At 41.5% G+C, this 12814-nt stretch overlaps 1 protein-coding gene across 13 annotated transcripts in view; it reads right to left on the bottom strand.

Annotated features, from left to right (window-relative positions):
* TENM1 (teneurin transmembrane protein 1) overlaps positions 1–12814 on the bottom strand; it is a 383082-nt gene that overhangs the window by 153141 nt on the left and 217127 nt on the right. For 8 of the 13 annotated variants that reach the window (XM_083721963.1, XM_083721975.1, XM_083721972.1 and 5 more), the window contains 5 exons: positions 8859–9064; positions 6390–6600; positions 4835–4936; positions 3300–3494; positions 837–1037 (listed from right to left, as the gene is read on the bottom strand). In XM_083721963.1, coding sequence (XP_083578089.1) covers positions 837–1037; positions 3300–3494; positions 4835–4936; positions 6390–6600; positions 8859–9064 — 915 coding nt within the window. The remainder of the gene's footprint in view (positions 1–836; positions 1038–3299; positions 3495–4834; positions 4937–6389; positions 6601–8858; positions 9065–12814) is intronic. The other 5 variants (XM_083721971.1, XM_083721964.1, XM_083721974.1 and 2 more) reach the window with 1 other exon arrangement.

Raw genomic sequence — 12814 nt, 5'->3', positions numbered from 1 at the left:
AGACAAGTTGATTAGAGAGGTGCGGAAGTTTACAGGCAAAAGTATAACTCAAATCAGCAAGGAAACGGGCTTCAAAAACTTTTTAAAAACACAGTTTGCTTGCATATAGATAATTAGTTTCAGGTTTTACTCTCATGACTTCCTTAATGAAATCAAAAGCAGCAGAGAAGAGTCTTTTCCAATTAAAAGCAGTCAATATTATAATTATTTCCCATTCTTATTTCCTATTCTGGGGAAGGGAACACTCTTCAAGCCAGCAGATGCTCTGTAGGATGGAGGACTCTCAGGGATTAACTAAATATAATGAAAGGTGTGGCATGCAATGGTGACAGCCGTTTCATAAGTTAAAATGGTAACACTCTGCCACTTTCATAGCAAATACATCTTCTGCAGAATGTCCAACAGCCAATGTCTGTAACTGATCAAAGCACCAGGTGATTTTTTTGAAAAAGAAGAAGCTCCTCTTTTTCAAAGGGAGTGTGGTAGTCCAAAGAGCATTTGAAAATTGAATTTGGAAATAGTGCCCCATCCCTAGTTGTGAGGATAAAAAGCAGCTCTGGTTTGCTTGGGAAACCATCTACATTATTCCCATTCTATCATGTTCTGCACCTTCTCTTGTCTTCTGTTTTCTCCTGGAAATATTTGCTTCCTCTAGCTTGAAGATACGGTTAAGTCTTTTCTCACAAAGCACATTGAGTTTTAGTTCATATTGTATTCTGCAGTACCCCAAACTTTAGTGGAGACAAAATTTGACACACACACACCCTCCACACACCAAGCCTTTATTCTTTTCTGAAACCAAGTCAAATCATTAGAAGGATATTTTCTCTACCTACCTGTTGAGCAATCAGAACCTGTCCACTTTGGGTCACAGTTGCATACTCCAGTATCCAAAAGAAAACTGCCATGGCCTGAACACTGTTCTTGGCAGATAGGGAGTGATGTTTCACAGCTGACTCCTCCCCAACCCATGGAACAGTGACATTCCCCTTGAACACAGACTCCATGGCCAGAACACATAGGATCTAAACAGTCCTCTGAGGAGTAAAGGAAGGAGATAACAGCATTCAACACCGAAAGCAGAAAACCATTAAGAACATAAATCAGTGTAAACATTTTTTAAAACTGAGGGCCACATTTCTTACTGGAAAACCTTCCAGGGGCCACACAACAGTGGTAGGTGGGGTCAGAGGAAAAGGTGGGTGAAGCAACAGAGGTAAATTTACCCCTGAAAAGCAGTTTTTGCATACTCTCACATACCCCTCCTAGCCTCTATACAGTGAACCAAGAGGCATTATCAGAGTTTAAGGACACATTCCAGCCAGGCAAAAAAGAAGCTTCAGCTGCCAAACAAAATCTCCAGTGGATCTGTGTTGGGAGGCAAGCTTTGCCTCCCTCCTCCAGGTCATTTTCACCCAACACATTATCAAATTCACCTCTGCCAAAGAGCGGCCTTCTGTTTTAAATGTCCCGTTCAAACCTCAGTTTGCAGAAATTTATCTCTTCTGCTTTTTTCGCTCCTAGATCTCTCTGCAAGTGGGAAGGTGGTGTGGGGTGGGGGAGAGAAGGCTGAAAGATTCTCCAGATCCAAAGGCGATCAGCTAGGATCACAAACTCTGTTCTCTCCCCCCTCTCTTCCTCTCCAAGAGACAGTCGGTTCTATGCATTCATATTATTCATGATTTTTATTCTTTCTAAAAACCAGCCATCCAGCATAGCCACCCCAAATATTCCCAGTAAAAAAACAGACTATCGCCTTTGACAGACTTTGAGCTGGTGTAGAAAGGCGATACTTGGGTAGGGGGCTGGGTGTTTGGTGGAGAAGAGGCAGATCCTCTGCGTGTCTTACTCGAAGGAAGCCCTCCAGGGAGGCTCACTCTCAGGCAGGCATGCAGAGGCGTTGCAGCCCTGGAAAGTCTCCCTAAATAAAGACCTACCATTAAAATGTGATTACCTCCTTGGCAGTGCCCCGTTATTTTATTTTTATTTCTGAGAAGGGAGGCAGCTCCTGGGCGTCCCCATCTTCACAAGCTCCCTCTTCCGTGTTCCCTTTGTGTGTGCCTGGGCTCGCCTGCCGGGGCTGCCGATTGGTGTGGCCGTGCCTGGGCCCGCCCACCAGCGTCGGCTCCACTAATGAAATGCAGAACCTGGTGCCCTCCACAGCTTGGCACCCTGTCTCACCACACCACTATGCCAAATGGTAAAGATGGCCCTGGATCATAGTTCAATAGCAGAACATGCCCCTAGACCTATTTGTCTGAACTTTGGCAGCTCTGGGTGCCTCTGCCATTTCCTGGTTTTTAAATTGATTTCCCAGAAAAAGAAAACAGTGGTTGGGATATGATTTTTACTTTCTTAACCTCAGTTTGCCCTTGTGGGAGAATCGCTGAATCCGTCTTCCTGAAATTCAACAGGTGTTATCCACTCTAGAAGGGCAACTTTTCATGATAATTTAATCCACTTGTGTGAAAAGGGGGGGGGGGAGTTATAGCTTTTCAAAATAGATTTCCTATTGTGATCAATAGAGGCAAAAAAAGAGCTTCAGATTTAACAGATCAAATTTGGAACCAAATAATAAATTGAACTAGAATGACACACAGCAGATCTGAAACTTATCAGGCTGCTTCCAAATGCTAGATACACAACAAATCTTGTGATTGTGCACATCCTGGTATCTACCAACTTAAGGACATGACTGCTGTATGCACAAAATCAGTATCTATCAATTCACACTTCCAACAACTGAGTTTACTTTGTAGATTCCATTCAGCTTTTGAGGAGCCATATACCATCTGCACATCAGTTTATATTGAGCTTCCTTTAGGGTTAAGGCATAAAGAGAATTTATCAGCCATTTCTAATATCCTTCTCCAAGCTTCTGTTGTTAAGACATGTCCAATTGATCTATGTCAGTACCACTACTGTAATCTCTCTGTAACAGAGAAATAGACTTTGACATTACAAATAAGGTTCTGCCATTCCTCTGAAAGATAAAGCATTACTGGTGGAGGTGGTAGAGGAAACAGGATTTTTTGTGGGCATTGGATTTGCAGAGTGATGTGTTCTTAACTTTAAACTGTTGGCACTGCCTTTTGCTTAGTTGGACCAATGGACTACACAGTATTGCTTGCAATGGCTGGCAGTGGCTTTCCAGGATTCCAGATGAGGATACTCACAACCCCACTTAGACATGCTTGGGATTGAACCTGGGATCTTCTGCATGCCAAGCATGTGTGGTCTACTTCTCAGCTACAGCTCCATTGAAAAGAAAGCCAGTAAGAGAAAGAAGAGGCACAAACCTTCTTCACATATCTCTCCTTTATATCCTGGGTCACAAATGCAGATTCCCATGATACACTTTCCATGGCCAAAGCAAGTGGGGTCAATGCACTGCTCTTCTGGAACATCACACTCAGGGCCTTTCCACCCATTGCGACACAAGCAGTGGCCCTTTTCGTATTCTCCATTTCCACTACATAACACTGGGCAGGAGTCTGTAGAGGAGAAACATATTTGAGTGTTAATGATCTATATAGAATTTGGTGCCGCAATAAAAGTGGTGGCACATTTACAAAGTTAAGCAGGGTCCAGTATGGTTTCAAATTGGATGAGGAACTGCATGTTGAGATTCCTGCACTACAAGGGGTTAGACTGGTGAACCCCTTCCAATTCTACAATTCTATTAGCCTATGATTCTCCCCTCACCCCACACTTTGTGGCGCCAACACTTGGTCTTCTTGAGCAGCAGCAGGAGCCCCAAGAGGGTTCACCTCAGTTGGTCGTCCTGCTCCTTACTCCTATGGCAGGCTGATAGGTCTGAGAGCCACCTGCCGCTGAAAATTGCCCTCAATGTTCCGGAACAACACTATTTGGAGCTGAGAGCACATCTTGTTGAAGGCCCCTTCAAACCTTTTACCATCTGTTTTTCCTCTCAAATTTACTATCCATTTAGCGTACCTGCTTCAGCTTTTCACATTCTATTTCCTACCTAATCTTTGCATTTTATTCTCATTTCTGTTATTCCATAAACTGGAATAATTTTTCTCTCTGTTAACAGTCTGGTCATGATGTGTCTGTATCAGATACTTAGCTTGGCTTTGGGGAATGCTGCTTGGATTTATTATTTGGAGGTACCCTTTGCATGTGAAAGATCAGCCCACCATTTTTGGTATGCAGTCACTACTGTGTCAATGTATGTTTGATAAACATCTGATGCTGATGAGTGGAAGTTGAAGTGCCCACTATTTGCTTCAAAATCATGAAGGGTATATTATGAAAGATTTCTGCCTCCATATCCCCTAGAGCAGGGGTCAGCAAACTTTTTCAGCAGGGGGCCAGTCCACTGTCCCTCAGACCTTGGGGGGGGGGCGGACTATATTTTTTGGGGGGAATGAACCCACAAATAACCCAGAGATGCATTTTAAATAAAAGGACACATTCCACTCATTTAAAAACACACTGACTCCCAGACCATCTGTGGGCTGAATTTAGAAGGTGATTGGGCCGGATCCGGCCCCTGGACCTTAGTTTGCCTACCCACGCCCTAGAGCTACAGGAACAGAGGAAACAGCAAGTCAGGAAAGAAGTACAGAGCTGCTGCTAATGAGTCCAGCTAGTTGTATGTGACACAACATGGGAAGAGGGGAAAATGCATAGAAACACCTGCATGGATCTAGGCTTGATTGAGAGTCAGGAAGAAGTGGAGCCTCCAGCACCTAAGCCTGAGCTGCTTCATTGCTGAAGCTCCAAGCTGAGAAAATTGATATTTATTTATTTATTTATTTATTTATTTGTCTTTTCTTCTACTTCAAATATATAAATGAGAAATCCCTACCTCTTGCACAATCTGGACCAAGGAATCCTGGAAAACAGTGGCAGTGCCCAGAAATGCATTCTCCATTCCCATTGCAGTTAGTGGAGCAGTCATCCATGACTTCTGTTCATAAAAAGAGAAAAGAAAAGCATAACAACAAAGTGAACAAACCACTTCTGAAACAAGAGGCAACCATGCAGCACAACCATTCAAGTGGTATTACTCAACCTTCAGATGAGTGGGGAACCAATTACATTCACTGTATTCATACACAACCTGAAATAAAACATCTGTTCAAACAACTTATTATGTATTAGGTTTGGCCTTGACAGTTTAGAACAATAGGTATTTCATTTTGCAATACAATGTGAAATTTTTATACTGAGAATTCATATTTAATTCCCTACTGTGTAAAGCATCTGAAGATTCTAAGTATTTATTGCACTTCAAATCTGTCTCTTCTTTATTTCATGGTTTTGTTTAAAATAAAAGATTATTTTCGTTGAACATTCCAATGACTGTCATTTGTATACAGTGGTGCCCCGCAAGACGAATGCCTCGCAAGACGAAAAACCCGCTAGACGAAAGGGTTTTCCGTTTTTCAATGCACTTCGCAAGACGAATTTCCCTATGGGCTTGCTTTGCAAGACAAAAACGTCTTGCGAGTCTTGCAAATTTTTTCGCTCCCCCCCTTTTTCTAAGCCGCTAATCCGCTAATAGCCTTTTAGCCGCTAAGCTGCTAAGCCTTTAATAGCCGCTAAGCCGCTAAGCCGCTAATAGGGTTGCTTCGCAAGACGAAAAAACCGCTAGACGAAGAGACTCGCGGAATGGATTATTTTCGTCTTGCGAGGCACCACTGTATTTCAGATAAACATCCTACTTCTGTAAGATTTAGCCCCTCCCCCAAAAAAACCTCATTTTGGGGCAATCACTGATGGAATTTGACCTGGAAAAGCAAATGTGTTCAAGATCACCAAACACACCACTCTGGTGCAATATTGTAAACATGAGTTTAATTTTTTAGGGGATTTACAGATTTGCCCTACAATGCAAACAGCTTTCTTCAAAAGTGCCAATCACATAAATGAATCCTGTAAAGCAACCAATTGGTTCTTGATGGAGAATATTCTTGAAGAATACCCCTGATTTATAACATTTAACAGAAGGAATATCGTTTTTAAGGATTTTATTTTCCTTTAAAAAATTGAAACTAGAATGAGTTTTAGATGTTACTCTGATCTAGTTTTATGCTGGTTTTAATCTATTAAATCTTAAGCTTGTAAATAAAAAAGCAATCAGTAAGTTTCATATATAATAATAATTAATAATTTTCACCATTCATTTCAACAAGAAAAATCAGAATGTGGCTTTTAATGAGAATCCCCTCACCACCAATTTAGTTCAGCTTGTATTGCTTATGCTTCAGAATTGACCCACCCCAAAACAGCCCATGCTTCCTAGAATCCAGGAATCTATTTAATAATTATCATCATATATGTCAGATACAAGAAATGACTCAATAACCTATGAAAGCCTTCATTAGAAAGAGGAGGAAGACAAAACCAAGTGGTCTTACCAATTGCCGTTGTCAACACTTGCACTTGCTCCATTTTCTTGCCATCATTGTAAAATGCCAAGTGCCAAGTTCCCTGGTCCATATATTCTATGAAGCCAGTTTCTTGCAAGGACATTAAGATCAGATTCCTAGGAGCATGCTGAGATTCCTCAGAATGTCTTGATTCTGGCTTAATTAACTGTTTCCCATCCATCAGTTTCACAAAATCAAACTGAAACAGCAACAATAAAAAACATGATTAGATAGAATCCTGTCTTTATATGCATGTTTGTGTGTGTGTGTTTTAACTGCTTTTGACCCTTCAAAGTTATTTCTAAAACCAACCTAGTTTTTTGTTTTGAATTTGGTTCCAAAACCAATATGTCCCCACCGGCCCCGATCAGTTTCCCCACAACCAGGTGCCTTCCAGACAGTGCTTTTTTTCTAGAAAAATAGGTGCTGGTATTCACCATGAAGCAGTTACAGTAAGTGTCACACTTTTTAACAACCAACAAAAGAGGTGTGGGTATTGTGTACCCTTGAGTGCCCCCTGGAAAAAAGCACGGCTTCCAGGTATGGTTGGACTACAGCTCCCATCATTCCTGACCATTGGGCATGCTGGATATGGCTGATGAGAGTTGCAGTCCAAAGTATTTTGTGGGCAACTGATTGGGGGAGTGTTCACTAGGTAATTAAAAAGCTATTTTAGTGTTCTCTGTAAATGCGACACCAATGATCTAACTGGAATCAAAGCATGGATGTAATTACAAGAACCTGAACAAGTGCTTTAACTGGCTGTCAGGTTTGTGCTCAAACTGTAGGTAATTGCACTTAGCAAATAAGCAACACTCTTTCGGGTGAGCTTGCCATCAAACACAGAGATCTGAGTAAAGCAACACATTCCCATCTTTAGGGGGCAGCTACAGCTCAGCAACAGAGCCCATGCTTTCTATGCAGAAGGTCCCAGGTTCAATTCCAGGCATCACCAATCTCAAACAACCACCATGGTAAGATTCTTACCTGAGATCTTGAAGAGTAGACAGTGCCATGCTGACAATTCCCCCTTCTCTCCCTGCCCCCATACATAACACACCATGGCCAAGCAAAGATTCCAAGAAAAAGGCAAATAAGTGGAAGGACATATTAGAGGTTTATAAAATTATGCATGCTGTCGAAAAGTATGTAGGGAGAGTATTTTCCCTTTTCTCATTAGACCGCCTCTCCTGATGTAAACCATCTTGCACCCTGCACTCACCAGCTGAGGTTGTTCTTTGTGTGCCTCCTCCACAAGATGTTTGGAGGGTGGGAACACAAGAACAGGCTTTTTTTGCGGTGGCTCCCAGTTTGTGAGTGCTCTCCCCAGGGAGGCTCGCCTGGCACCCTCATTACATATATTTAGGTGCCAGGCAAAAACTTTCCTCTTTTCCCAGTCCTTTGTTTAATTAGCCTATCTATGGCCTCTTAAACTGGGGGTTGTAGTTTTTGTTTGTTACAGCAATCTGCATATGTATCACACCAATCTCAACATTAAAGCCTTTGGAAAGAATTCTTCTGCAAGTTCCTGTTCTTCTGCAATCTGGGAACAAGGACTCTGTGGGGGACCAGAATGGTAGTGTGCAGTGCCCAGTTTCCTTTCAGTCCCACGGTCCTATTATTATGTACAAATAATGCCATTATGCATGGAACAGAGTTTGCAAAGTGGGGTCCATGACCCCATTAAGGATGAAAGAACACGCTCAGTAGACTGGACAATTCATGCACGAGGAGGTAATTTTTTCTACGAGCAACTGGAAAACTGAGTAAATGTTGCAAGAAGAGGCAAAGCCAAATCTTGTTCTTTCTGGAAGGACTTCGTCTAGCTATCAGAAAGTGGCTGTGCAGTGGTTAGGGCATGTACTTATGGCAGTACACCTCTGGGGAGAATATTCCATGTTCCTAAATGTAGAATCATAGAACTGTAGAGTTGGAAGAGACCCTGAGGGTAATCTAGCCAACACCCTGAAGTGCAGGATGTCTGTATTTCAGGGCTGTGCAGTTGGTGCACTACACGCAGCCCTCATAGGTCTTTACAGCTCGCTCCCCCCAAATTTACCCCACTGGTGCTGCTACTATTGGTTTTACTGCCACTGATTTTGCTTCTGTTGAATGTTTTCATTTCTATCACTCCTGCCTGTCAACAAACAGAGTAGTTCCTTTGTCACCTCTGCACCTTGTTTCTTGCAAGGGTTGGCAAATCAGGTTGCTGACATAAAAAACAAACAAAAAACATTGTGGGACGTCATCTATATGCTTGGTGACCTTTTGTGCTTTTTACAAAAATAACAAAAAACAGAGAACTTTCTTCTCTTTGCCTAAATTGATAAAGGAATGTATTTGTCAAGGGAGGTTAAGAAGGAAAGTTAACAGCAGTCAATTTAATAGTGAACACCATATATTTCCGAAATAGCTAACTTTTACAGTAAGTAAGTGAGTAAGTAAGTAAGTAAATACCTGTGTGTGAGTAGGGGGAATATTGCGTCTCCCATATATCCCGAAAAGTGAGTCCTTTGCCAGAGAAACATTAAATTTCAGGTACATTGGGTGATGGATCATAATCTGGAAACGCCAGAAGAGGCCTGGAAGAATGGCTTGAATCACTTGAACTCCAATTTCAATTTCCCCCGTGTCTATTGCCTGTCCTTTCTGAAACACTATTTCTCCAGAAACAAAGAAGAAGAAGAAAGAGTTTGCTGTCATTTAAAAAGAATGAGAACAGTTTGAGGAACATGCTCAACTCTGTCCAAAAAAGTTTGAAGAACGTGCTCAACTATGCCCATCCCTTTAAGAATTTCTCAGAGGCATTCAGTGTATGCAGAGGAGAAGAGGACCAGAATCCCAAGTCCTCTCCAACTGCTTTTCCTATTATGCTTTCAACATTTGTCTGCAGACGGCCAAGCGAACCTAACAAAGTGGACAGTGTGGATGTAACAGAGAAGTCAAGAGTATGTTCTGTTGCTCCCCACCTCATTTTTCATCAAATCTGAAATAACTCATATTCCTAAGCAGCTGAGCCTGTCAAGTGCCTGAAAGAGAAGGATAAATATCTGGCTTAAATTAGCGTCAATTTGTGAACAGCTCCAAACAAGTCGTGGTTAAATTATTCCATCATCATCATTAAAATGTCCAAGCCTTTAAATAATCACTGCTCTGTTATTTTTATATCTTGAGTGGTACAGAAATTCTACGCCACTCCAATCTCTGAGCGCAGTGAAATTCCAGGGGTTCCAGGCTCTCACCAAGAGTCCTTGTTTCCTTTTGGAAATGTGGCACAGAAGAGACTGTGGTGTCTTTAGGATATGTGGTTTATTGACACATATATACAACCTGAGCCTACAACGCAGGGCTTTGCAGCATTAACGCCCCAATAGGACCTTGCTTATCCCATAGGTGCAGCCTTGGATTCAAACAGACATCAAACATTGTGCTCTGCCTGCTGCTTTGGTTCTCTGTCACATAACTCTACTCTAAGCTTCTAACTCACATTGCTCTATCTGTTGAGGGAGGGGCCCTACGCATTTGCCATCTAGTACTGATCCTCCTTTGATGATTGCTTTCTTAATGGTCCATTGCCTTTGTTTTCTTAATAGCTTATCACCCCAGGTTAATACCTCATCAGAAAACTAGCCTGGCTTATGTTTTAAGACTAGCACTCATTTTAGCACACCAAGCCTTAATTAAATTCTAACACATGCTGAATCCAAGGATTATAGTGTTCTGGCACCCACAAACTCATAACACTATAATTAAGTAATGTCTATGGGCTGCCTACAGACTTGCAACCTAATAGACTTTGGACTGCAATTAAACCATAAGAAAAGCAGTAGCATTCATAATTCTTCAGCTTTAAAGACCTTTCATATTTATTCATTTCCTTGGTTTGTTTATTTTAGAGCATTTGTAACCCAGTGCTCAGCCATGAAGGCTTGTAGTAAATACTTAATAAATAAAATGGGGTGGGATAAAATCAGTTAAAACAGGACAGTCCCTGCTTACAGAATCATAATCTAAAAGACATGACTCAACGGGGGAAAGGGAGATACTGACTTGAAGCAAACTTTTTACAAGCCATCATCCATAACGTTAAGCAAAATGCAAAAACATATTTTCTTATGCTATTGCCATTAAGTATGAAGAGTCAATTGCATTGTTTTAGTACAATAACTCTAAGGTCAAGGACAAAACAATGTGTTTAACAGTAATGGTAATGTTGGTCAGTGTTGACAGCCTTTAAATGAGATTGTAACTACCTTACTTTCTAAAATGAAAGTTTAAAGATCTGCTGTTCTGATGGGAGATGAAACAATATATTGTAGTATCAGGTGATATTATTCAGGCATGTCATGATGCTGTTATGGAAATGGTTCCTTCTTAGCAAAACTGTCCATCATTCACCCACTTGCGGCAAGCCTTTCTACTCTATAATTGTAAAGTAAAATGCATAAATCTATGAGCTGGTTTACAGTATGTAATCGAAAGTCGCTTTATCCTCTTTACCATTTTACACACACTGCCCTATAGTAGGGCTAGTCCTGCTTGAGTTCAAAGAAGCCCTCCTGAACCTCAGCATAAAGACACTCTGCACATCAGTTGCTACTGGTTGGGCTGATGGGTGCTCTTTGTCACATGCTACCTACTTCTCCATCCTCAGGTCAAGCTCCCCCCACCAAAGCTCAGAAACTCATTTCAAAGCAAGCCGTCCCCCTGCTCTGTTCTTCTTTATTGATCTACATTGCTGAGGCCCAGAATGAGGAAAAACTAAGTAAAGAACTGACCACCCATTACCACTATCTCAGAAAAGGAGTTGGTGCTGCTGTGGTCTAAACCACGGAGCTTCTTGGGCTTGCTGATAATAATAATAATAATAATAATAATAATAATAATAATAATAATTTATTTGTACCCCGCCCATCTGGCTGGGTTTCCCCAGCCACTCTGGGCGGCTTCCATAGAAACCAAAAATACACTAAAATATCACAGATTAAAAACTTCCCTGAACAGGGCTGCCTTAAGATGTCTTCTGAATGTCAGGTAGTTATTTATCGCTTTGACATCTGATGGGAGGGCTTTTGTCATTATGTTTCGTTGCACCAGAAGCAGTTTAGTTATGCTGGCCACATGACCTGGAAAGCTTTCTGTGGACAAATGCCAGCTCCCTGAGCCTGAAAGTGGAGATGAGTGCCACACCCCATAGTCAAGTTTGACTGGAATTAACTGTCCAGGGGTCCTTTACCTTTACCTGCTATCTCAGAGCTACTCAAATTTCAACCTCAAGCTGTTATTCACAGCTCACATTCATTCTCTCATTTGATAACCAGAGATTATTTTACAGCATCCAGAGGATGCCTATCTAGGAGAGCTGAGGAACCCGTGGCATTCCATATGTCACCAGACTCCAACTTCTATCAACCTCATCTAGCTTGGGCAATGGTCAGGTGTAGTAGGGGTGGAGTCCAGCAACCATGTGAGGTCTACAGGTTTCCCAGTGCTGCTGTAAATGGATGGATTTTGGAAGGCAACACAACACCTTGAATAATTTAGCTTTAACTTCCCAAAGGCAAAAGAGTGGGAAGCTCTTTTTTTATCACAATGGGTAGAATTCAGGATGTTTACACACAATAAGCTTCTCAAGCCCCTGGTTTAATGCTTAGCATTAATTAGTTGGTTATTTTTTTGCCATGGGTATTACTGTGGGAGATGGAACAGTGTGGTTAGTAGGTTTATCAGACATGGATCCCAATCTTATGCAAGTTTATTTAGAAGGAAGTCCCACTGAGTTAAATTAGACATATTGTCAAATAGATGCTCATAGGATCGCAGCCATAGTCTAAAACCGTAACTACACTGTCTTGGGAGTAAGCCTCAATGAATTCAGTCAGATTTACTTCAAAGTAAACTTAGATACCTAGGAAGTTGCCTTATACTGTGTCAGATTATTTCACTATCTAGCTCAGCATGGTCTACACTAGCCAATGTGGTACCCTCCGCTTATTGCTTGACTATAGTTCCCATCATTGCTAGCCATTGGCTGTGCTGGTTAGGCCTGATGTGAGCTGTAGTCCAACAACATCTGGAAGGCGCCACAACATACTAAGGATTAAACCTGGCACCTTCTGTATGCAGAGCAGGTGATCTTCCATGCTTGCATAAAATTGGGTTCTGTGTCTGGTATTTCAAGAAGCTTCTCTTTTGTCAAGTGATGAGCTTTCCAAAACAGCAATGCTTATTATTCTCTTGACATTTTCCTGTTCACTTCAATGCACCTTATATAAAATAAAGTTTTAAAATGTATTCCTACTATAAATGCGTTATCCTGCTTTTTACATCATTTTTGAGCATACTGACAGCAAAGACAGACTCCTAATCACTGATTGCTCATGGCTTCAAGAAATTGAAAATCTGAGCAGCAA

This window comes from Podarcis gaigeae (assembly GCF_964106915.1).
Source record: "Podarcis gaigeae genome assembly, chromosome: Z".
In the NCBI taxonomy this organism is placed as follows: Eukaryota; Metazoa; Chordata; class Lepidosauria; order Squamata; family Lacertidae; genus Podarcis; species Podarcis gaigeae.
The sequence above is the reverse complement of the archived record's forward strand: the minus strand, read 5'-3'. Positions and strand labels throughout refer to the sequence as shown.